The following is a 26,919-nucleotide window of genomic DNA, read 5'->3' as shown; positions in this document are numbered from 1 at the left end:
GTTACATGTCATGAAATGATTGATTCTGTATTTCTGTCCTGTATGTTTATTTGTAATTTCTGACAAAGGAGTAACGTACTTGCATTAGGCACAGTTCCCACATTTATGGAAACCTTTGGGGAGTTTCGTGTTTCTGGATTCTAAGGCAAATAGACTCGGTGATAAGTGATAGCCTATAGTTTTTGCCTTTTTGTAGACAAACCTTGGTGTGTTAGATTCGTATTTGTTAAGGTCTTTATCTAGTTGTAAGACCTTCCAATGTTTGTCTACAATTTGTTTAATGCATTTTGCCTGATTACTATATGTTGTAATAAACAGTAGTGTTTCTGAATCTGATTCCTTTGGTCTCTTGTTTTTGTGTTTGTCTGAAGACTTATTTAGTAAATGTTCTCGCTCTGTGTTTAGCGCTCTTTCAAATGCAGATTGAATATGTTCCTCAGGGTAGCCTCGATTTCTAAATCTCTCACTCAATATCTCAGATTCTTCCAAAAAGGATTCCTCAGTGGAACAAATCCTTCTTAGTCTGAGATATTGTCCGATTGGTATGCCACGTAAAAGTGGTTTCGGATGACTGCTATTGGCCCTGAGGAGAGAATTGCGGGCATTTAATTTACGAAACAGGTTAGTCTGTATTCTGCAATCAGTATCAATATATAAATTAATATCTAGATAATTAATATGATTGATGTGAGTTGATGAAGTAAATTTTAAATTGTATACATTGTTATTAAGGTAACTGATAAATTCCTGTAGTGTAGAGTAATCTCCCCTCCATATCAGTATAAGGTCGTCAATGTACCGACGATAGAAAATAATATTGTTACGGAAAGGGTTAGTGACACCGAAAATGTGAATGTTCTCCCAAAATCCCATGTATAAGTTCGCGTATGAAGGTGCAAAAGAAGTCCCCATTGCCGTGCCTTGTTTTTGAAGATAGAAGTGATGATTGAACAAAAAGTAATTGTGTTGTAAGAGAAAAATAATACAATCTAATAAAAATGTGATTTGGGGCATGTGTAAATTGGAAGTGTTAAGAAAGTGAGTGACTGCTTGGATGCCCAATTCGTGTCTAATAATCGTGTATAAAGATGTCACGTCTAGTGTAACCCAGAAATAATTGTGACACCAAGTGATTTCATTTAGCATTGTGAGCAAGTGAGTGGAATCTCTGAGATAGGAGGGGAGTGCTCTCACTAGAGGTTGTAAAAAAATGTCCACATATCTCGATATACCATCTCCCAAAGATCCAATGCTGGAGATGATTGGTCTCCCTGGTGGACTATCCAGAGATTTGTGGATCTTTGGGAGATGGTGAAATATCGGTATGGTTGGACAACGATTGCTCAAGTACTGACATTCCTGAGTCGTTAATACCCGCAATTCACTACCTAAATCAATAAGGGTGTTCAGTTCAGACAGGTAAATAGTGGTGGGATCCTTCTCCAATTTAAGGTAACAAACTCTATCATTGAGTTGCCTCATGGCCTCTTTTAAATATTGTTCTTTAGACATCACTACAATGGCTCCGCCTTTATCGGCGTTTTTTATGATTATCTCATCATTTGTTTTTAGTTTATGTAGTGTGTTACGTTCAATTTTAGTGAGGTTGTCAGGTCTTATGTTGGAGAAGGTGTATCCCTTGGCTAATGTTTGCAAGTCACGTTCAACTAGTTTTTGAAATGTTTCCAAGAACGGTCCTTTGTTGTTTGTTGGACAAAAGAGTGATTTATTTTTTAACCCTGAATGTTTACTATGTGTTAAGAATGTGGTAACATCCTCTTCTTGTTCTTCCTCATGTTCTGCAAGCAGGTCTGTTAAATCTTGTATACTGGTATATTCTTTGAAAGAAAAATGTTCTTGCGACATTGTATCCATCAGGGGCTCTCTGTTGGAACTTGGAGCCTCTGGTGGAGACAAGGTGTTAAGGGTGTCATTTTTATTAGTAAACCATTTCTTTAAAGACAATTTTCTAATAAATCTCTGTACATCAATAACAGTAGAGAAAAGATCAAAGTTGTCATTCAAGGCAAAGTTCAGGCCCTTGTTGAGCAATTTCATTTCTTCATTATTTAATGGTATTCCAGAAATATTAATGACGTTGTTATTGTCAATATTTAAATGTCCATCTTTCTCTTTTTGTCTCTTTTTTCTTTTGGCCGAGCGCCTTGTTTTTCTGAACCGTTTTTTGGGGCTTTGGATTCATATGAAGAAGATGACTCATATCTCCGTGTATATGATGTTGATGAGGAGTATCTCTCTGCGTCTGAGCCTCTTGAAAAGGAGACTGATGGTGTACGTGTTTCAATGTCTGATGTGTCTGACATACTGGACAATTCGGATCTATTCTTGAGAATGGATTTGTTTGGTGTAGATTTGGTTTGATTCTCTCTCTCTCTGTGTGGATTTCTCTTCTGATTCTTATTTTTGTTGGCATTTCTATGTGATATTGGTTTTTGCCACATGTAAACCTGATTAAAAACGTAATCCATCTTATCTCTCTCATACTTCTTTTGTTTCTGTGTCATAAGTTCTTGTTCCATAGTTTTAATGTGTTTACTTAATTTGTCATCACAGTCATCAAATTCATCCATATCAACTAAGTTTTTTAAATTCAATTGTAGATCTTTCACTGTTTTTGATGTGAGTTTTTTCTCTTCTATCTTATGTTCTATTATTAGGTCGATCAATCTGAAGGAACATTCGTCTAATAATTTAATCCATTTGGATTCAAATTCCTTTGATGGGAATCCGAATGATGGCGTTTTTGTTATTCTTAAACCTCTTGGTATTCGCTTCATCAATCTATAGTTCTCTAATGTAGTGATGTCCCACCACAGACGTATGTCGGTTGATAGGGTTTTTTCAAATTTATTAAAGAACATAGGAAGATCTATATACTCATCATCAATTGGCAGCGTGGAATCTTCAAACACCTGAACTGCTTGTTTGCTTCGTTTGGTGTTATCAGTGCATTTGTGTGCATATGATGTGGATTTATTTTGGCTGGTGTCTGAGTCCTCTGATAAGCACTCCATCCTGTCTGTCCCTCACCATGTATTTGTAATATAAACAGGTGAAAAAAGCTCTCAAAAAACTGTACTACGGTCCTCGTGTCCCAAGTGGTGGATTATAACTTCAATAGTCACGAGCTACTATGGTTATATTGAAGGCCAGGTAGAAGAACATTGTTCAGATATAGTGCTCAAGTGACATGATTTGTGATAAACGATAATATCTTGATTGAAGGGAGTAGGCTGGGTTTGAGGTATATGATTGAGTGAGGTATATATGGGTGAGTGTGTGGTCTGTAACCTGAATAAATGTCCTGGTGAGTGTGGGTAATGGAGATATATAAGCCCCACCCCCTCACTGCCAATGTGGACTGGTACTCACACTTTGCATAAACACACCAATAAAATACCTCTATGTACTGTTTAAAGGTACAACTCACGTGACCTTGCCCATTATGCCTTCTGGAATGCGTGCTTCTGCTGGTAGAAATGATTCGGGTAGCCACAGGTGTAGAAGTGCAGCGCACAGCAAAGAACCGGATCCACAGGACAGCAGCAGTATGATAAAAATAAAAGTTCTTTATTGGAAAGTCATGGTGCAGACAGGTATGGGTGCAGGAAAAAACCTCTGTCTCTAACGCGTTTCACGCCTTACTGGCGCTTCGTCGGAGAGTACAGTGTGGTGTGCTGTGGTTGCCCTCTTATAGAGATCCCAATTAGCTTAATTTGGGACCTCCGTGAGAAATTTGTAAACAGGAAGTGACGCGACTCACTTGGTATACCGGAAGTGACGTGTCGCGATATGCGAGTCACTACTATTTGCCGGTAGCTAAACATTTTCATGAATGCCCACAAGGTTCGTTAAAAACTTTCACATTCCATGCATTGGAACATATCCCCAAACATATTAGGGGAGGCAATAGAGAATTGATTTTGAATCAGAGAGAAATGTTTTGGATTTATACCCTCGGGTCTCTTACACCCGGGGGTATAAATACCGATTGGGAACTGAAACACTTTTTACAATAAAACAATCAATGATATTATAAATATTATGTTATGTACATACTATACATAGATCTATACTCCTCTCTATTATAAGGTACGTGGTCATCTCTTTATATCTCTTTGAACCCGACCAATAGAATGTATTATATGATATATTGTTTTCTCTCCAATCTAGTTCTGTGTCAAATTAAGCATTACAATTATTGTGTTCCTTTACTAATAACATGTTCTGATGTCCTCTGATAGGATTGCATATGTTCACAATTGTTTTTAATATATCTTGCTTGAAATGAGTTATTAACTATTCAGCATAGATATTAGTGCAATGCTTGCCCTCATTTGTATAAAGTTTTCACCTCAGGGTTATCCACGGGTTGCCATGACTACATAACTATTATGTCAACAAACCACTGTCATGTGCACCGTAGCGACACGTCACTTCCGGTTTCGTATACATCGAAATTCGGTTAGATTTGACTTGTATTTCATTGTCAAAACTTCTGAATAACCCCCCCCCCATGAGGTTATATGACGCGCAAACTAATGCCAAAATCAGCCGGCAAATAGTAGTGACTCGCATATCGCGACACGTCACTTCCGGTATACCAAGTGAGTCGCGTCACTTCCGGTTTACAAATTTCTCACGGAGGTCCCAAATTAAGCTAATTGGGATCTCTATAAGAGGGCAACCACAGCACACCACACTGTACTCTCCGACGAAGCGCCAGTAAGGCGTGAAACGCGTTAGAGACAGAGGTTTTTTCCTGCACCCATACCTGTCTGCACCATGACTTTCCAATAAAGAACTTTTATTTTTATCATACTGCTGCTGTCCTGTGGATCTGGTTCTTTGCTGTGCGCTGCACTTCTACACCTGTGGCTACCCTACTCACAAGACTCCCAGTAGCTCTTTCCAAAGTGTGCAGCTGTATCCAGGTCAGGAGAATCCAAATGCACTGTGTGTGCAGCGCACAGCAAAGAAGTAAGAGAGAGCAGGTCTGGCAAAAAACACTCTTTAATGGAAAGCCACAAAATAGAGGGTTGCAACCCTTCTACGCTTTTTGTGCAGGTTGTGCACTTTATCAAGAAGTGCCATACACGATACACAGAACATTTAAATACAGCTGACTGCCGTTTTGGCGCCAAACCAATGATGTCACTAATCTAAACTATCCAATGTGCATCGTTCATCTAGCACATGCGCCGCACAACTAGGTCCAGGAGGAACCCCCACCATATGGCACAGCCAATCCACAGTCCCAGGGAGTTACACCCACCTGTAGCTTATGACGAGCTAAGTCACACGCAATGAGAGACACCTCTCCGTCCCGTCGGTCCGCGCATGCACAGATGAACGAGGCTAGAGCTGATGTTCAACTCCCCTCCGTCCCAACAGTTCACGCATGCATGGGTGAAAGTAAACATTACCATGAGCTCCCATACTGACAGCATGCACGCGCATCCACATAATGCACCAGGCAATCAGTGGAAATAACGCACGCAGTGTCAAGTATTAGTACCCCAAGGGAAAACTGATAAAAAATATATACGTAAAGACAGAGAGAGGACTAATATTCAGCAGTCAGTAGCAACATATACAAAAATACATACAATGAGACAACTATTTTGTTATTGAAAGGACAGTTAAAAAGTATATTCCTATACCAATGTAAAAACATATGTGCAACCCTCTTAATGAGACAGAGGTCATAATAATAATTAAGTTATTATCTTTAAAGAACAATGTGTAGACTTAATCCAAAAGAAATAATCTTAACAATAATAATAATTGTATTAATTATAGAAAATGTTACATACTCCATAAACAATGCAGTGAGAACATCTAATGTCAAGTTCCTATTTTCAAATATTGCAAGATGAATCTAACAATATTTTCAGGTAATCTTACTTGTATACGTTATAGATATATGCATCATAGTATTTTAACAGAAACATGGTTGAAGATCAAACTCATTGGGAGGATCCATAGGTATATCATGTTGGGACACCCAAAACGGTTCAATACAGGGCTTTGAGCTCTAAAGATGTTGTCATTTAATTTATGCAATCTCATATCTAATAATAATAATACGTGTCCCAAACGATATACATAGTAACAAGACAGTAGAGCCATAGAATTCAAACATAGCCTCATAATTTCTTAATTAATGATACAATTTATACATCTTAACAGATGTTGAAATCAGAGTATTCACTCAAAAATTTAGTCAACTTGTGGACCTACTAAGAGATGGGATTCATGTCAAGAAATGATTAATATTCACTCTATATTAATCCCAATTTTCCATCACGAGCGGCGCTGTAACAGCTGACGGCCGTCATTCCTTGGCGGCTTGCCGTAAACCGTGCGGAGCAACTGGATTGCAAGTGTGACTGTGGCTCCATACTTTTTCTACACCGAAATCATCTACCCTGCAAGCCAGTTATCAGATGGAAGCCTTGTAACACCAGATGGAAGTTCCCTGAGGACGGTCTGAGAGCAGCTACCTAACCACAGAAAATTCACTTCGAGGTACCATCTGAGGGTGTCATGTGTGAGACTGTTCCTGCTGTCCTCGGCGTGCGGTGCCTGGTAACACGTCATAGTACATGATATGCCTGTTTTGAATTAATCGGATTTACGCAGATATAATACCTTAATTAATACATTTTTATATTGAACCTACTTCACTATATGTGTTTTGCACTTTTTTTCTTTTGTTTCATGAAAATAACTATGATTATCTCCTCCCCAGGGACTACATGCATATCTAACCAGAACCGGATAGAGAAGATTAATAGCCATTCATATGATAACTATCAATACATATTAATTAGTGTAGAAATGGTCCTAGATCCCAATCAGAGTTGAAGCCATAGGGTGTTTTAATTTTCAATGTAAAAATCCAATAAAGCTCTCGCTTATCAAGAAGTTCTACCCTATTGCCCCCTCTGATGGGATTGGGTATGTGCTCAATTCCCATGTAGGAAAAAGTGTTGATGCTTCCAAATTTGCAGTTCGTAAAATGTTGTGCCACTGGATGAACAAGATCTCCCTTTTTAATAAGTCTCAAATGTTCTCTAATGCAAACCTATAATGCACATGTGGTCCGACCCACATATTGTTTACCCCATCCGCAGTTCAAAACGTAAACTGCGAATGTGGTATCACAATTATTGAATGACACAATAGGAAATTTGGACCCAGTGACAAAGGAAGTAAAAGTCGAATCTGAAAGCATATGTTCACAAGAGATACATCTAAGACATTTAAAGCTTCCATTAGGTAACTGTCTATTACGAGTGTTTTGATTGCTTGAAAACAAGCTAGTGGAGACTAAATTGGCAATTGTTTTGACCTTTCTAAAGACAAAACGGGGACCCTCTGTATAGATTTGTTTTAAAAGAGGATCCCCCGACAGAATCCCCCAATGTTTTTTAATAATGTGTTTGATTTGACTTGAATGGGTGGTATACTGAGTAATGAATAAAGGATTGTTGGTACCCATATTATTTAGAGAATCTTTTCTTTGTTTAGCTAATAGGTCCTCCCTAGTCATGCTTTTCACTTCTTCTAGTGATCTTTTCAGATCTGTGGATGAGTAACCCCTATTTTCAAACCTGGCTAGGAGTTTGGATGATTGTTTGATAAAGTCATCATTGTTGGAACATATTCTTTTTAATCTTATTAACTGTCCCTTCGGAATACTTCTCAATAGGGACTTGGGATGGCAGCTGTCAGCTCATAAAAAAGTGTTACGTGAATTAATTTTTCTATAAATATCTAAACTGATAAGCATATAGATATCAATAAATAACATGACGTCCATATAATATATATGGTGACAATTATAAGTACTGTATGAGTGAATTGTAAGTTTAAATTGTTATCATTAAGATAATCTATAAGTAATAAAAGTGAATCCACACCACCGTCCCAAATGAAAATAAGATCATCTATGTAGCGTTTGTAAAATGTGATGAAGTGTCGATAGGGGTTTCTATCTCCAAACATGTGGACCGACTCCCACAAACCTAAAATTAGTTTTGCGTAAGAGTGGGCAAAGCTGTGCCCATGGCGGTTCCACGTGTCTGGAGATAGAAAGCCCATCAAACATAAAAAAAAAGCTGTGTGTGCGGTGCACGCGCATAGTAAGTGAAACTTCTTTGACTTTTGTCACAGAAATTGTATTTGTGTTGGTGATGTTTTAATTAAAAATCAAAATACAATTTCATTGCCAAAACGCAAAAAAATTTGACTTAGAATGCGCGTGCTCTGCACACATCGCCTGTATTAGCTATTTGCACTAGGTGTGAATTCCTCGTGTGTGTGGGTGACTGAGTGTGCGGTTGACTGAGCGTGACTGCGACTGCGTGTGACTGCGACTGCGTGTAACTGCGACTGGGTGTGACTGCGACTGCGGGTGAGTGTGCGGGTGACTGCATGTGCGGGTGAGTGTGTGGGTGACTACGTGTGCGGGTAAGTGTGCGGGTGACTGTGAGTGTGCGGGTGACTGTGAGTGTGCAGGTGACTGTGAGTGTGAGTGTGAGTGTGCGAGTGACTGAGTGTGCAGGTGACTGTGAGTGTGCGGGTGACTGTGCGGGTGACTGTGTGTGTGACTGCGTGTGACTGAGTGTGCGTGTGCGGGTGACTGTGAGTGTGCGGGTGACTGTGAGTGTGACTGCGTGTGAGTGTGCGTGAGTGTGCGGGTGCATGTGACTGTGCGGGTGACTGTGTGTGTGTGACTGTGCGTGTGACTGTGTGTGCGTGTGACTGAGATGTGTTTTACAAATAGTCTCACCCTTTATATTCTGCATGAATACACCATGTTTGTAATATTAGTACTGTACCATTATTATAGTGTCCTTTGCTCAAATAACTGCTCTCTCTTGCAGTCAAGCACAGCACCACTGAGGTTGTATTAGTACTGTGACCACTGCATTTTACAATCTGATATATTGCTGACTTTGTATACTGTAGATCAGATATTTCCAGTACACAGAAGAATTTTATATTTCATTTGGGTTGACAGTTGAGATTTGTCATACAGATACCTTGCTATTTCCTTAACCTGAGTATTTACTAGCACTGAGATTTCCAGTGTTTAGTGTGTCCTGTTCTGGCAGTCTTTAATTGTTCTGCTGAAGGCTCATGCCAGTCTGGATGGTTCCTTCAGTGCATATTAGCAGAGAGCACAGAACACCAGGAGCTGCATGCAGCTATATCTCACCATCAGAAGCAGCATCGGCAGCATTTGACACTGTCTGTACCTTATTCATATACACACACACACACACACACACACACACGCACTGAACGGCTGGCTGCAAGGGCAGGGAATGCACATCCACTTCTGCCCTGTCCTGCTACTCGCTGCACACACACAGAATCACTAGGACTGTGATGTTTTCAATGTGATGTCCCTCTCCCCAGCCTATTCTTCCTTTTGATATCCTTTAATGTGGACATCGTTGTCAGGTCCGATCTCCTCCCTCCCTCCTCCTCCCTCCTCCCTCCTCCCTCCTCCCTTCCTGTCCATCGGCAATTCAGCATGTCAGCGACACATTGCTCTGCTACCTCTCGATTACCCTCCATGATCCCTGGGCTCCTCTCCTCTGGCCCCGGCAGCGCTCAGTCAGCAGGACACAGGGAAGGGGAGGGAGGTGAGAGGCTGAGCAGCGGCTCACTGAGTCTGATTTAAAATCCCCGCGCTTGCTACACCTTTCACTCTAGCACCGGAAGCTCTGCGGCAGCCATCTTGCTATACCAATGGCAGCTGACGTGTGGGGGTAACAGCAGCCGTTAGGAGCGGCGCCGGCGGCTATTGCCGCCGCCGCCGCAGGTCACAGTAGATGTGGGGGGGGGGGAGCCATGACGTCACTTCCGTTTCACATTTCGCCCCCAACTCTCCCGTTTTACTCCATCAGAATAGGTGCCACTAAAGAAGTTTCACTTCAATAATTGTGGGTTAGTAGAAAGTGAATACAATCCAAAATAAAAGTGCTCTGTGTGAGTGACATGGTGGAGTGTTCAAGATAATGTCTGACAGCTGCCATCCCTTGCTGATGGTCTATTATGGTGTATAAGCATGTAATATCCAATGTTACACATATACTTTTTTCCAGGTGATGGTTTCTAACTGTTCAAGAAGATCACTACTGTCCATGATATATGAAGGTAATGTTTTTACAAAACTTTGTAGATAATAATCCACATATCTGGAAACACCATCTCCCAAAGATCCAATACTGGAGACAATTGGCCTCCGAGGAGGGCAGACCAATGTCTTGTGGATCTTTGGGAGATGGTGAAAGATGGGCACCGTGGGATATGGTTGAAACAGAAATTCCAACTCCTTATGATCAAGAACCCATAGAAGGGATCCTTCATCCAGGAGGGACCTAAGTTGTTTAAGAAATTGTGGGGCTGGGTCCCCTCGTAGTGCAGAGTAGGACAATACATCATTTAATTGGCGTAAAGCCTCATCTCTATATTTTGTCCTACTCTGGACCACGACAGCCCTCCCCCCCTTGTCTGCCCCTTTAATAACCAGGGAATCATTGGATTTGAGAGACTGTTATGCCTCCCTCTCTGCAGGGGTGACACTTCAAAAGTGTATCCCCTGGAGAGCAGAGCCAAATCCCTCTCCATCAGTTTCTCAAAGGTGGCCAAAAAATGCCCCTTCATGTGTAAGGGAAAGAAGGTTGACTTTTTTTTTAACCCAGAACCAATAATGCCCAAGATATTATTGGGATTCAATTGGTCCCTATTTTCATGTCATGTACACAACACTGTTCCCTAAATGTTAGGATATTGTTAATAGCACCCAATGTGTTAAAACTTAAATTGTTTAGATCTAAAGAATCATATGTTTCCAGATCGACAAAGTTATTATCATCATCAACATTTTGGGCACCAGAATAAACATATTTTTTCTCAAAAAAACATTTAAGGGAACTCTAAAGCCCCATGCCTAGACGGGTTCACTAACTTCTATTACAAGAAATTTGAAAACATACTGAAACCATACCTAGTCCGATGGTTCAATCAGATTCTAGATGGTGAAGCCCCACCGAAAGAATCCTTAGAAGCCTCTATTATCGTCATACTAAAAGAAGGGAAAGATCCTGCGTTATGTTCTAGCTATGGGCCCATCTCTCTGATCAACACAGACATAAAACTATTCGCCAAAATTTTAGCAACAAGATTGAACCGAGTACTAAACACTCTGATCCACCCGGACCAGGTGGGGTTCATCCCAGAATGACAAGCTTCCGATAACATTCGGAGAATAATTAACATCATTCACAACAGTAATGCGAACTAACGTCCCACCCTGATCCTGGGGCTAGATGCCAAGAAGGCTTTTGACCGAGTGGACTGGTCGTTTATGTTTCGAGTTTTCAGAGAGATGGGCATACACGAAAATTTCATCATGGGCATTAAAGCGTTATACTACAACCCAATAGCTACAGTACGTACCTCAGGCTACACTTCAACACCATTTCAAGTCTCTAACGGCACTAGACAGGGATGCCCAGTCTCACCTATGCTGTTTGCCATGTGCATTGAAGTATTAGCATCAAGGATTAGAGAGAACCAGGGGATAGAGGGAGTGCCTATAGGAAACAATATATACAAAGTGTCCTTATTCGCGGACGATACTCTTCTTTCCCTGACTATCCCAGAATCTTTTCTAAAAAACCTATTTGATACATTAGACGAATTTGGCAAACTATTCATTTTCAATGTGAACCACACTAAATCAGAGGCTATATGTCTACACATACCTAGAGAAACGGAAAGCGCACTAAAGAATACATTCCCAATAAAATGGATGCCAGACAAAATGAGATATCTAGGAGTGTACATTAATAGACAATATGATGACATCTATAGAGCAAACTACCCAAGCCTTATTAAAAGCTTGAAAAAGATCTAGAGGCCTGGTCAAGATATCAGATATCCTGGTCAGGAAAGATTATATCAGTAAAAATGAACTTGCTACCCAGAATACTCTACTTATTCCAAGTGCTTCCAGTAACCGTCCCAATCTATGAAATAAGAGACCTGGAAAGAGCGATCACTAAATTCATCTGGAATGGGAGAAAACCCAGAATCAAGAAAAAATTGATGGTCCTCCCCCTGACCCAGGGAGGCCTGGGTCAACCAGACATAGCTAAATACTACGAAGCAGCCAGACTAAGCCCACTAATCTATTGGTCCGCAGCCCCAGGAAAAACACTGTTGGTGGACATACTGTAGAGAGATCGGAAGCTCGGTATGAGGAACTCGCATCTCTCCTATGGGTAAATAAGGCAAATAGGCAGCCAAACTATAGAAATAATCCAGTCTTACTACACTCCTTGAATATCTGAGATAAAAACTGCAAACACAAGCTAATCTCCTCCATCCCATCGCCCCTAACACCAATCAGATCTAACTCTGACTTCACCCCAGCACATAACTCCAACATCTTTAAACAATGGGATGAGAAAGGACTATCCAAGCTAGGAGACATGCAAAGAGGAGGCAAGATCAAATCATTTATGGGGATAAGAGAAGAATACAATATTTCAAGTACACAAATATTCCAATATATGCAGTTAGCCCACTTTGTCACCTCGATACAGCCCGGAGACACATGGAACAGACAACTCGACAACTTTGAGAGTCTGTTCCAAAGGGGACACTACAATAGGGGGACTATTGCCCAATTTTACCAAACACTATTGAAACAAAATGAAGGCCAAACAAGCAAAAACATATCGGACTGGGAACACGATACTGGGAACCCCTTAGAAGAAGAGGACTGGGAAGAAATATACGAAAGGATAGCCAGGGCCTCTCGATGCTCAACAATCAGGGAAACAAATCTGAAGGTCCTACACAGATGGTACTATACCCCAGCGCGCCTCCACTCTTTTTTCCCACTAACCTCCCCCATGTGTTGGCGTAACTGCGGCCAAATAGGCACATTTAAGCACATATGGTGGTCTTGCCCTAAGATAATCCTTTTTTGGGGGAGAATCAGGCGGCTAATAGAAGGGGTAATAGGCCTGGACCTACCCTGGAACATAGAAACAGCGCACCTACTAAAACCCAACGAGGGCCTAGAGAGAAAAATAGACTATTTAATAACACAGATCCTATCAGCAGCCAAAACACTAATAGCAAAACACTGGAAGCAGAACGACCCCCCTTCTATCACCGAGGTTTCACACAAGATAAACTATATAATGACATTGGAGAGACTCACAAGCCTGATTCATAACCGGCACCACACCTTCCTGACAACATGGGACCGTGGGAGACATACATTTGGAAAAACCCAATAGGATCGACGATATAAGGAAAGTGTTATTAGGTAAACTGACTTTGTTCAGATTAAAGATGTTTCAAGTGGCTACACACAGAGGGAGCTCCCGCACAGCTTTAAATCATGAACCACGGTGAGGTGCTAACTAGGTAAGGAATGCTTTTTGATAAAACAATAGATTTGTACAAATATGTATGCAAACTTACCCTTTAACGTTTTTTTTTTTTAACTTGTATTTTTTATTGTTTTTCCAAACTGAAAACAAAAGGAAAAACAAAAGAGAGGGGGGAGGGGTGGGGAGCGGGTACAGAAAGTAAGAAGGTGTGGGGGGAGGGGGTGGTAGGGTATCATCTATCATACGCTCCTCGCAGGAAGTGTGGATACAATTACACTTGAAACATCTGTATACAAGAGAAAAGGAAACCTAGTGTGTAAGCACTCAATCACAACTGAATGAATAGTGATAATGTTAAAATACTTTATTGGCAAACAATGAATAAAAAAATGGGGTTTAAAATAAAGAATATATCAAACAGCACATGACTGTGATCATTTGTAACATAACTGTAAGTAGTTAAGTAGTATGAACATATGGGGATCCTTGATAGATATTCAGGATCTTGTGCTATAAATATAGCCTCCTACAGATATGGAGGTAGGGTCGTGATACAACCACCATACAGATAATGTCTCATCCAAGTGTAGATACAGATAATGTCTCATCCAAGTGTAGATGTGTGTTCTAAGAGCGAATAATTGTAAATGCTCTGAGTATATGGTGACATTAATAGTGTATTATATTAATACATTTAGACAAACAATGCAGAGATATGTGTGTGACTACCTGTTACGTAGAATAGTGAGTGGCTGGTGGGTAACCCCAGTCATCTACACACTGAGTACTGCTTTTCCGTAAGGGTATTTACTAGTGGAGGCACTTTGTAACTAAAAGCCCCTTGAGCCGTAAGTCAAGGACTGCATGTACTGTATATGTGTGATAAAATGATTAATGCGAACACCCTCAATAGGATACCTAGGCATATAGTATAAACCTAGGTTGCATAGACAAATTATAGGGCTTGGCTACTGGGCTGATAGAAAAGATACTCGTGCATCCTTAGTGAAAACATAAGCAGTTGGTAGTGTATACCCTCAGCATAAGGTAAGTATTGCAGTGGTATATAGTATATACCATTAACCCACATAGATCCTCCTAGTCAGGGGAATGTTGGTAGGAAATGGCAGTAAAAACACCAATATGCAGCTAAGCTGTGCTGAAGGCATGAACAGCTGATCATATATACCTTCAACATGCGGTAAGTATTATTCAAAAAGGTAAGTATGGTATAAACCCTTACCCACACATACCCTCCCAAATTGGGAAGTGTTGGTAGGTAAATGCAAAGGAAACACTAAAAGACTGCTGATCCGAGATATTCTCACGAGCGGAGCACCAGAAAGGAGATAGGACCCCTTTGAAACCTGTCAGCCTGGAATGTAAATGATAGACAGTTATTGTCCAATTAAGATCTCCTCAGATAGGGTATGCATTCAATGCAGGCTGAGTTCACTCGGGGTCACTTTGGAGGAACAGTTAGACAGTCGGGTAGTAATGCTAATGCTTCCTGCAAACCGGCATGGAACAGCTGATCAAGGCAGATCCCCAGCAGGAGGAAAGTGCCGTGCAGTAAGGTCAGTGTAGACCAGTAGCCCACACGGACCCCCTAATCAACAGGTATATGATCAGATAGGTTTAACAGATAGAACAGACATACTAACACATGTCTGATAATGCATTGTCCCCATATCAGCGCTGATCATTGATATATCAGCGCTGATATGTTCGAGGACATGCCTAGCTAGGATGGTGGGAAAATACACGGCCCCTGAAAACGGAGAGATCCTACGATGTAAATCTGACACGTAGAATCAAAGTGTTAACCGCACGCAGGACGCTGGGAGTATCGCAGCTTGAAGCAGTGTCAATGAATGCTGCACACGAAATGAGAGCTTCCCGCGTGTGTGAGTGGGTAAGTGGCCGACGCGCGGGTTTCACCTGTGAACACTTCTTCAGGGCCCGTAAGGGTAGGTCCCTGTGTGTGGATATGGTTTATATAGTCACTGTGGGTATGGCTGTAAGAACAGTTAACCCCTGAGTTGCTGGATCAGAACAGAGGTGATATCCCACTGCAAGAAGTGCACAGTAGGTGGCCTGGTACTGTTAACAACTCAGAAAGCCAGACCCAAATGCTCCTTATGTGCCAACTGCTGTAATCTCAGCAGTTAAGGCATAAAGGGCTGGGTATCTATGGTAGAAAATCTTAATGTGTTGATGAGCAATTACTGTAGTGAATGCTCACAGAGTTGGGGTTAAAAGTATTGATGGAATTTGATATTCATTGGTGTCAGTGATGGTTAGTCACTGTAGCGATAGAGTTGATATAGCTTATTTAAAGGCTATACCTGTTGGATGATAAGATATCAGCCATGATTAATAAATGACTTGCACACTAAAAGGTCTTTGTGTAATTATTGTATTGTGATAGGCAGAGTTAAAGGCTGAACCAAATGCTGTACAGACAGGAAATTTGTGGATAAGGGGTTTGTGATGATAGAGAGGATTTGGCCCGGGATTAGAGGGGTTACACCCCATTTGGCCACCCTCTACTCTCACCTGGGAAGCAAGAGGTTAACTGGACTGGGGTCCAGTAATGTGGTTTTGCCTTGCTTCAGCCATCCAACTGTGTATTCCCCTGTATAAATGTATTGTTTCTGTGACAGTGTCTGCACCACACACACACTGGGGCTTAAGGGGTTAATGAGCTACAGTTTAGGAAAATACAAATGTGGTGTGTCTTTTCAGAAATATCTGGGCTTCAAAAGGTTTGATTGAAGATGGGTGTGAAAAGGTACAGAGGGGGTTGGTGTATGTTAACACATATTGCTGGTAGACAGCTAGGACCCAGGCATTGGGTGTGAATTTAGCACCGGTGACAAATGTTCACTACAGGAGTACCTGCTCCAAAGGATTTCTTGATGGGGGCCAGGGGTTCGGTTACGCAAGGAGATATCAGAATGAGTGACCTTATTAAATATAAGAATATTATGAGATGTCCTCGGCTGAACGTGCTAAAAGCTACATATGTGTATTCGTGGGACTGATTTGCACATAACGATTACAAACACATGATGTGTAGCAGGTCCTAAGCGACATATATTAATATATCTCTTAATTTTAGTATTACACGGTAATATTTAGTCTCATTGGGAGCGTCATGCGTGCCGGAATGTATTAATATGACTCGCGTTTCAGTAAGTAGGACTGAACTGAAGTTATGAAGTTATTTAGATAGGAAAAGCAGTTTTTAAACGTCCTTGGGTGGGAGGAGTTTTACTCTGAGGAAAACTGTCAACCTCACCACTGATTTATGAGAGGGGCTGGGTTTAGGTTGTGTTCAATGGGAAATAATTATATAAGAACCAGGCTCAGCCTATGGCTATTGTCTTCATGTGTCTTCATGTGTCTTCATGTGTCTTCATGTGTCTTCATGCATGATCTTCATGTATTGCTGTGATGTCAACATCTGAAACTGAATTATGGAAGAAATGGCCCATCCTGTATCCTGATGGCTTTTCTTGTCCTAACCTTTAAGTAAGTATCCATATTTTGTCTGTTATTTGTATATCTCGTGTGTTCACCTTTATCAAGGAATAAATTATATTTTATCATATCTAAGTCTCGTCCGGTTCAACCCAGTTATATCTTTGGGTGTTGTATTATTAATAGCCTGTCACAAAGCTCCCGTCACAGGGTTTAAATGCAAATTACTGTTTGGGGAACGAAGAAAGAGTCAGATGAAAGGGCTGAAAACAAACCCCTCATTCAGTCCAAATGGGCTCAATGTTCCCAGTGTATATATTCTTCTTGACTCAATCTTAAGTAATTCTGTATTCCAATCCCCCCGTCTGATTCCCGGGGAGAATTGATCTATTCCCACAAAAGATATTGCCTTCAGATCCCCCTGTTGGCATCTGTTTACATGATTCACAACAGGGGTATCCAGTTTGTTGCGAATTCATCCTATATGTTCCAAAATTCGCGTTTTGAATATATGACGTGTTTTGCCAACATACTTCTTCCCACACTTGCAAATCCCCATATATATAACTCCTGTGGTATTGCAGTTTATAAACTTGCGTATGTCAAAATGTTTTGAGTTATTGTGATTACTGAAGGTTTTGGATACAGTTACATACTGACAAGCTTTGCATCTTTGGCAGTGAAAGAGCCATTGACACGGGGTGGTAGCCAGGTGGCCCTAGGTTTTTCCACAGTGTAGTGGCTATGGACCAAATGGTCTTTCAAATTCTTGGCCCGTCTGCTGACCATGGCCGGATATGGGGGTATAGAATCACATAGATCTTCATCAGCCCTTAGTATGTGCCAATGTTTGTGTAAGACTTCCTTTGCCACCTTCCATTGTTTATTGAAGGTGCCTATGAATCTTACTATTCTCTGTTCTGGTTTCATGAGTTTATTTTTGACCAATTCTGATCTGGCTTTGTGTTTTGCCCACTTGTAAGCCTTTTTTATGATTTTTTGGCTATACCCCTTTTTAGTGAAACGGTTTTTCATATCAATGGCTTTTTCTTCATAATCTTTGTCATTGCTGCAGTTTCTTCTCAGTCGGAGGAATTGTCCAGAAAGACACACCACATTTGTATTTTCCTAAACTGTAGCTCATTAACCCCTTAAGCCCCAGTGTGTGTGTGGTGCAGACACTGTCACAGAAACAATACATTTATACAGGGGAATAAACAGTTGGATGGCTGAAGCAAGGCAAAACCACATTACTGGACCCCAGTCCAGTTAACCTCTTGCTTCCCAGGTGAGAGTAGAGGGTGGCCAAATGGGGTGTAACCCCTCTAATCCCGGGCCAAATCCTCTTTATCGTCACAAACCCCTTATCCACAAATTTCCTGTCTGTACAGCATTTGGTTCAGCCTTTAACTCTGCCTATCACAATACAATAATTACACAAAGACCTTTTAGTGTGCAAGTCATTTATTAATCATGGCTGATATCTTATCATCCAACAGGTATAGCCTTTAAATAAGCTATATCAACTCTATCACTACAGTGACTAACCATCACTGACACCAATGAATATCAAATTCCATCAATACTTTTAACCCCAACTCTGTGAGCATTCACTACAGTAATTGCTCACCAACACATTAAGATTTTCTACCATAGATAGCCAGCCCTTTATGCCTTAACTGTTGACAATACAGCAGTTGGCACATAAGGAGCATTTGGGTCTGGCTTTCTGAGTTGTTAACAGTACCAGGCCACCTACTGTGCACTTCTTGCAGTGGGATATCACCTCTGTTCTGATCCAGCAACTCAGGGGTTAACTGTTCTTACAGCCATACCCACAGTGACTATATAAACCATATCCACACACAGGGACCTACCCTTACGGGCCCTGAAGAAGTGTTCACAGGTGAAACCCGCGCGTCAGCCACTTACCCACTCACACACGCGGGAAGCTCTCATTTCGTGTGCAGCATTCATTGACACTGCTTCAAGCTGCGATACTCCCAGCGTCCTGCGTGCGGTTAACACTTTGATTCTACGTGTCAGATTTACATCGTAGGATCTCTCCGTTTTCAGGGGCCGTGTATTTTCCCACCATCCTAGCTAGGCATGTCCTCGAACATATCAGCGCTGATATATCAATGATCAGCGCTGATATGGGGACAATGCATTATCAGACATGTGTTAGTATGTCTGTTCTATCTGTTAAACCTATCTGATCATATACCTGTTGATTAGGGGGTCCGTGTGGGCTACTGGTCTACACTGACCTTACTGCACGGCACTTTCCTCCTGCTGGGGATCTGCCTTGATCAGCTGTTCCATGCCGGTTTGCAGGAAGCATTAGCATTACTACCCGACTGTCTAACTGTTCCTCCAAAGTGACCCCGAGTGAACTCAGCCTGCATTGAATGCATACCCTATCTGAGGAGATCTTAATTGGACAATAACTGTCTATCATTTACATTCCAGGCTGACAGGTTTCAAAGGGGTCCTATCTCCTTTCTGGTGCTCCGCTCGTGAGAATATCTCGGATCAGCAGTCTTTTAGTGTTTCCTTTGCATTTACCTACCAACACTTCCCAATTTGGGAGGGTATGTGTGGGTAAGGGTTTATACCATACTTACCTTTTTGAATAATACTTACCGCATGTTGAAGGTATATATGATCAGCTGTTCATGCCTTCAGCACAGCTTAGCTGCATATTGGTGTTTTTACTGCCATTTCCTACCAACATTCCCCTGACTAGGAGGATCTATGTGGGTTAATGGTATATACTATATACCACTGCAATACTTACCTTATGCTGAGGGTATACACTACCAACTGCTTATGTTTTCACTAAGGATGCACAAGTATCTTTCCTATCAGCCCAGTAGCCAAGCACTATAATTTGTCTATGCAACCTAGGTTTATACTATATGCCTAGGTATCCTATTGAGGGTGTTCGCATTAATCATTTTATCACACATAATATATGGCTCGGCTCCTCAAACCCACCTTAGCAAACTTGACACCCTCTACAATTCAATTTGTCGTTTTGTTCTCCAATGCAACTACAACACACATCACTGCGAAATGCTCAAAGAACTAGATTGGTCATCACTAGAGTCTAGGCGCAAAGTTCACCTTTCCTGTCTCACCCTCAAATACTTTCTGGGCAAGCTACCCAGCTACCTGAACAAGCTCCTCACCCCGACCACATGCAGCACCTATCACCTGAGATCAGACTCCAAAAGACTATTCATGGTCCCAAGACTCAACAAAGTATCCGGACGTTCCTCCTTCTCCTTCCGTGCACCCCAAAACTGGAACAACCTACCAGAGACTCTCATATCTACCACCAGCTTAAGTTCTTTCAAATCTGAGGCTGTCTCACACTTTAATCTGGTCTGTAACTGTTTCATACGCTCATAATATATATTTTCTTTAACTGTGCACGCAATGTCTTGCATATAATGTATACCTTGTTCATTTATGTAACTGTATTTGTAACCATGTATTATTTTGTTTTACTCTGTGCCCAGGACATACTTGAAAACGAGAGGTAACTCTCAATGTATTACTTCCTGGTAAAATATTTTATAAATAAATAATATACATGCTGTCCTTGACTTACGGCTCAAGGGGCTTTTAGTTACAAAGTGCCTCCACTAGTAAATACCCTTACGGAAAAGCAGTACTCAGTGTGTAGATGACTGGGGTTACCCACCAGCCACTCACTATTCTACGTAACAGGTAGTCACACACATATCTCTGCATTGTTTGTCTAAATGTATTAATATAATACACTATTAATGTCACCATATACTCAGAGCATTTACAATTATTCGCTCTTAGAACACACATCTACACTTGGATGAGACATTATCTGTATCTACACTTGGATGAGACATTATCTGTATGGTGGTTGTATCACGACCCTACCTCCATATCTGTAGGAGGCTATATTTATAGCACAAGATCCTGAATATCTATCAAGGATCCCCATATGTTCATACTACTTAACTACTTACAGTTATGTTACAAATGATCACAGTCACGTGCTGTTTGATATATTCTTTATTTTAAACCCCATTTTTTAATTCATTGTTTGCCAATAAATTATTTTAACATTATCACTATTCATTCAGTTGTGATTGAGTGCTTACACACTAGGTTTCCTTTTCACTTGTATACAGATGTTTCAAGTGTAATTGTATCCACGCTTCCTGCGAGGAGCATATGACAGATGATACCCTACAACCCCCTCCCCCCACACCTTCTTTCTTTTTTGTACCCGCTCCCCACCCCTCCCCCCTCTCTTTTGTTTCTCCTTTTGTTTTCAGTTTGGAAAAACAATAAAAAATACAAGTTAAAAAAAAAACCGTTAAAGGGTAAGTTTGCATACATATTTGTACAAATCTATTGTTTTATCAAAAAGCTGGAATTTGGAATCCGGAGCAAATTTAAGTCCCTTATTGATTACCGAAATTTCTGCCTGATATAGAGGTATTCCCGATAAATTGATTACACCGGTGTCCTCTATTAAAAGTTTTTTTCCTCTTTATAGTGAATTTATTTTGGGATATTTTTTCCTGCTTCGTCTTGTCTGCTGGATTTTCCCCGTTTTTTTGAGGACCCAAAGAATGTTTTGCTTTCATGTTCTCTACCTTTATTAGATTCCAAATGATAATGTCCAGAACTCCTGGGGCCACCTCTGCTCACATTCTGATGATCACGTTCTCCACCCTCCTCATGATTGGATGTTGTCGCTTGGGAGAGTAGTTCATAATCAGAGAGATCAGATTCCCCACTTGCTGAATGGAAAGAGATATTTTTCTTCAATATAGACTTTTGTTGTTGTTTATGAGATGTTGTTTTCGGTGGAGTAGAAGCATTAAACTTTTTGAAAGTGATGGTCTTTTGCCAAACATATACCTGGTTGCGGATATAGGGCCTCATGCAGTAAGCGACGATTATGTGAAATCGGCAAGCTTATCGATTAGTCATGTTATTGGCGTTTTTCCCTCTCCGTATGCAGTAAGTGCCGAATACATTCAAAATCAACCAGAAAACAAATCCGCCCACTCTCACGATGATGAGCCGATCACACACAGGTGTATCGGCGTGCGTGGCGGGGTGCTGTTAGGTTGCACAATCACAAATCTTGCTGAATCAGGCGAAACAAGCATGTTTTTGATTGCGCGCCATATTTAAAGGCAACGTGTACTGCTAATCATTCTCTGTGTTGTTGGGAGTGAGAGAGAGAGAGAGACGCACAGAGCTGGACGATTGAAGATTTGCATATTGACTGAGAGACTTGTTGTGTATTGGGTGAGCTTTGTCCTTTGTTGTTTTGTTTACATCTTTGTCTTGTTTTATATGTGGAAGTGGGTCGTGTGATTGCCTGTACATTTCTTGTCTGTTTTTTGTGAGTGCTGGAAGTATGCCCGCAAAGCGTGGGAAGAGTGATGCTGGTGGGAGTGGGAGTGCTACTCGTGCGAGTACGCGTCGGAGTGAACGTTCTGTTCAGGGGAGTGATGTTGCTGGTGCACCGAGTGGTGTTGCTGGGAGTGGGAGTGCTGTTGTTGGGAGTGGGAGTGCTGGTGCTGCGAGTGGTGTTGCTGGGAGTGGGAGTGCTGTTGTTGGGAGTGGGAGTGCTGTTGTTGGGAGTGGGAGTGCTGTTGCTGTGAGTGGGAGTGCTGTTGCTGGGAGTGGGAGTGCTGTTGCTGTGAGTGGGAGTGCTGGTGCTGGGAGTGCTGGTGCTAGGAGTGTGAGTGCTGGTGCTAGGAGTGTGAGTGCTGGTGCTAGGAGTGGGAGTGCTGGTGCTAGGAGTGGGAGTGCTGGTGCTGGGAGTGCTGCTGGTGGCGCAGTTGCTGATGGGGTGTCTGGTGGTGGCGTGCTTGCTGGTGGCCAGCTTTTGGAGGCTCTTCCATTGGAAGAAGGAGAGTCCAGTCAGCACCAGCCAAGCTCTGACCCTAAACCTGCTCGGAAAAAACGTGTGGAGAAGCCACGTAATCCTCGCTTCAATGACCAGGAAAATAGGGCTCTTGTCACTGGCATTCTGGAGCACTATGACAGTCTCTATGGACATTTAGTAGGTAAGTGTAACTTTACATTTATTATTCAAATACATGTGATCCTAGGTCATCTGAGTTTTGTTCATATGCAAATATGGGTACACAATATCTTTCTATGTTCATTAGTGTGGAAACACAGCTTTTTATCATGCCTTACAAGGACAAATAAACACAGCCGGTCAATTTGCCAGAACTGCATACAATATGAATGCAACCTTGCTTACATGTATAGGTTTAGTAGTGAATGCTCATGTGCTGCACATATTACACATAAAACAGCATGTTTGATATCTCTTGGAACAGCTAGCAGTGTAGGAAACTGGTGCTTATATTATTATTCATTTACCTCATATCTTTTATATGTTTTTCAAGGGCGGACAAGTGCAGCAAGCAAAAAAGAAATGTGGGACACAATAGTCATTGGTGTCAATGCCTGTGGGAATAGTGTCAGGGACAAGTATCATTGTCGGAAAAGATTTGATGATATTAGGTCCAAATTGAAAAAGAAAATACAAGACCAACGCGTGCATGCTACTGGCACTGGAGGTGGGCCCACACCACAACGTCTCATATTGACTCCATTGGAGGAGCTGCTTCGGCCAAAATTACTTACCGTCGTCGTGGAAGGCTTGGCTGGTGACCGTGACATTGGAATTTATCCGTCACAATTTCCAGCAGGTGATAAATATTACTGTACTAGGCGTGTCGTTGCTTACAGTTATTTTGCATATTTACACTGCTTTTTATACTGTCTTCACAATATAAGCATACCTGCATCTATATATGTATATGTCTGATTCTGTATATATATATCTCAAAATAGACATATATGTAGTAGTCCTACTAAAAGCAGTAACTAATATAGCACGTGCCATTGCGTGCTCATTTACATGTGAATTCCCAAAATGCATAGCTGCAGTGGAAGCAATTGATGGTGGGCGAAGATGGGGAACAACAGGGTAGTACACGTGTAACACATGTTCATGAGAAATTATTAGTAGCTACAGGTACAGAACAGAAATATGTATCATATTATTGTGTATTTTATTGATTTTACTCCGACAAACATGACATTACTGCCTATTTTAAGCATGCATCAAAGAAATTGCATGTAACGGCCTACAAACATCACTGGCACTAACACATCTATAGTTGCTTATGAAAAGGTCCATTTTTGCTTTATGTCATATACAGACAGCATAATGAGGCACACGTATCATATGTTATGTCATTGTTTTCATAACTTAAACACTGCAGATGACTACTTAGCTCATCTACCATTGTGTTAAAGCAGCTGCAATTAATATCTCATCACAGCATACACTTCAACAGAGGGGGTGGGGTTCAGCACACACACTAATTACAGCCTCATTTCACGGTCAACTTAGTTCACACCATTTGCACCTGTTTCAAGTCATTGAAAGGTGTGGCTGATTAGGCTTTTTGGGGAAGGGAATACCTTTCTTACAACCTGAATAGCACAACTGAAGTTAATCACACTCATTTGAAAGCTTAACTCTAGCTACTAAATGCCCCAACAACTCATTACTTATCAAAGCGTACGTCACACATTAGTTCACTCATATCTATAGTTGAACTACTATCAAAGACACATTATCACACACTGCATGTGTTGTCTTGTTGAGTCACAGCCACATTCAGGTGTGCCACATCTTCGATTAATGTACCACACATATCCTCTACCAAAAACAACACTTTTTGCAATATGACCACCTTCATGATAACCATTGTGAATGGTCATCTCATGATAGTTATGTACATTATGATACTGATATCACTACACAACATATGATTTTTATGTACTCATTTAATCTATTTATCCTCACGCATTACTGCAGAAACATAGTATGTTGTATGTTAGGGAACTCAAAAATTCTAAGTACACAGGCATGTACAGTGTTATTACAACTATTTATGTTCACTTTCACACACATTTTCGGTTAAGGAACTGATGTTGTTAGTTAATCATAAATACAGAACATACAATAAGTGTTTGTTCAATATTTACACATGTAAATGTAAAACTTATGTTATTGTTATATATAGTTGCCCCTGGAGGACATGTGTCACCTGAGATGGAACAAGTGTCTTCACCTGGGTCAGCCAGCTCAACACTACTAGAAGGTGAGTGTATCATTTGCTGCCCATATAATATGTGCTCTTCTATATGTTATGTTGTCATGTGCATTATTTGTTTTGCACATCTTCTTTAAATAGGATTACTTAGTGTCAGTGAAAATTAAGTGTAAGGCAACATGTATTGTGTTAGTGATGTTAATTATCATGTAGGACTTCTGAGTTTAGAGCAACTTTTCATTCATTCATATTTCATACTGAGTCCAAACATTATTCGTAAGTCAAGGTAGTTTTTAATGAGGTTATAAAACGTATGCTAACATGTTAGGTGTTACTTAGGACACAGTACAATTACATAGTAACACAGCATACATTAACATGCCATTTAATAATGTGTACATTTCTTTTTAGAACATCATGGTGATGAGGATGATGAGTATGATGAGGATGACGCCACAGAAGAGACTGAAATACAATCATGTGACCATGAAGAGGTGCCAATAGAAACTGTTGTACCGCCAAATCGTCCATCAACTTCCACATACGATGCAATTGTAGCTTCAGAGGGAAAAATAGTGGACGCAGAAAATCGTCGCCATTCAGACATGATGACAGTGCTGGAAAGGATGATTGGACTGCAGGAAGAAACAGTATCACAATTGGCACATCTCCACAGAGTCTTCATTGAAGTGCCTAAACAGTTGCAAAAAATCAACACCTCATTCGAAGCATTAGTTGTTCAGCAAACACAAGCTAATTACTGGAGAATGACTAATGTACCACAATTCAACACCTCCCAGCCAGGATCTGTTCATGCAGGTCAGTTTTCACCACATTCATCTGATATTCATTCACCAGGCCCAAATGTTACCGGTCAAGTAGCAGACATTGCTGTGCAGGTTCCTGATGACATCCTACCGCTGCCATCTGTACAAATTCAGCAGCAGACACCTACAAAGGAGGCGACAAAAACAAAACAAGACACACATGAAACAGACCAACCATCACTTGTGCAGTGTCTACCAACTTGCTCACATGTGTCACTGGGCACAAGCCCTGTCCGTGAACAGTCACTACCCAAAAGCCCTGTAGGTGAGTCGCTGCCCAAAAGCCCTGTAGGTGAATCGCTGCCCAAAAGCCCTGTAGGTGAGTCGCTGCCCAAAAGCCCTGTAGGTGAATCGCTGCCCAAAAGCCCTGTAGGTGAATCGCTGCCCAAAAGCCCTGTAGGTGAATCACTGCCCAAAAGCCCTGTAGGTGAGTCACTGGCCACAAGCCCTGTAGGTGAGTCACTGGCCACAAGCCCCGTAGGTGAACAGTCACTGGCCACAAGCCCTGCCCGTGAAGTGCCAGAGGCCACTCAAAGTGGCTCTGTTGTGCCTAAAGTTGATGGCAAAAGAAAAAGGAAAATTCAAGAGACAACAAGCAGGCCTGTTACTCGCTCGCAAAAGGAACAAAAAAAATAAATGTTATAATTCAGAAAATATGTCTTTGGCCTTGTTTTGTTGACTTCAGATTATCTAATTACTATTGTATGTATGCTGAAGACTGTGTTGTTTCCAAACTTTCAACTATGTTCTTGTACACGTGAAGTTTTGGAAATGTTAACACTCATAATTAATTGTGTTATAAATATTTATGTTGTAATCGTCTGTTCAGTAATGGTCCACCAGGAGCCAGTTGCTAAGTTTAGAGAAGCTGCCATTGACTTTGCAGCAAAACATTGCATTTGGGTGTGTTAATTGATGTAAGAATTGCATATGCATATTAGTCACATGCAATTATTAAAACACCTAAGTAAGTGCAAACATCTTTCTTGTACG

General features: G+C 41.1%; 1 protein-coding gene across 1 annotated transcript; it reads left to right on the top strand.

Annotated features, from left to right (window-relative positions):
- Nucleotides 1-14,976: 14,976 nt before the first annotated feature.
- Nucleotides 14,977-26,562, top strand: LOC142488212 (uncharacterized). Its single transcript, XM_075588586.1, has 5 exons — nt 14,977-15,026; nt 19,413-19,534; nt 23,129-23,680; nt 25,070-25,147; nt 25,511-26,562. Exons 1-5 carry the CDS (start codon nt 14,977-14,979, stop codon nt 26,560-26,562), a joined length of 1,854 nt encoding a protein of 617 aa, XP_075444701.1.
- Nucleotides 26,563-26,919: the final 357 nt, after the last annotated feature.

Source organism: Ascaphus truei, chromosome 2 (genome assembly GCF_040206685.1).
Source record: "Ascaphus truei isolate aAscTru1 chromosome 2, aAscTru1.hap1, whole genome shotgun sequence".
Classification (NCBI taxonomy): Eukaryota; Metazoa; Chordata; class Amphibia; order Anura; family Ascaphidae; genus Ascaphus; species Ascaphus truei.
This window is presented reverse-complemented; position numbering and strand designations above follow the sequence as displayed.

Bases quoted from the DNA above. Each gene is read 5' to 3' on its own strand.
- LOC142488212 (XM_075588586.1), top strand. From the start codon at position 14,977: ATGGAACAGCTGATCAAGGCAGATCCCCAGCAGGAGGAAAGTGCCGTG. The intron at 15,027-19,412 runs GTAAGGTCAGTG...TTTACATTCCAG, and splicing joins CAGGAGGAAAGTGCCGTGCA to GCTGACAGGTTTCAAAGGGG. The intron at 25,148-25,510 runs GTGAGTGTATCA...ATTTCTTTTTAG, and splicing joins CAGCTCAACACTACTAGAAG to AACATCATGGTGATGAGGAT.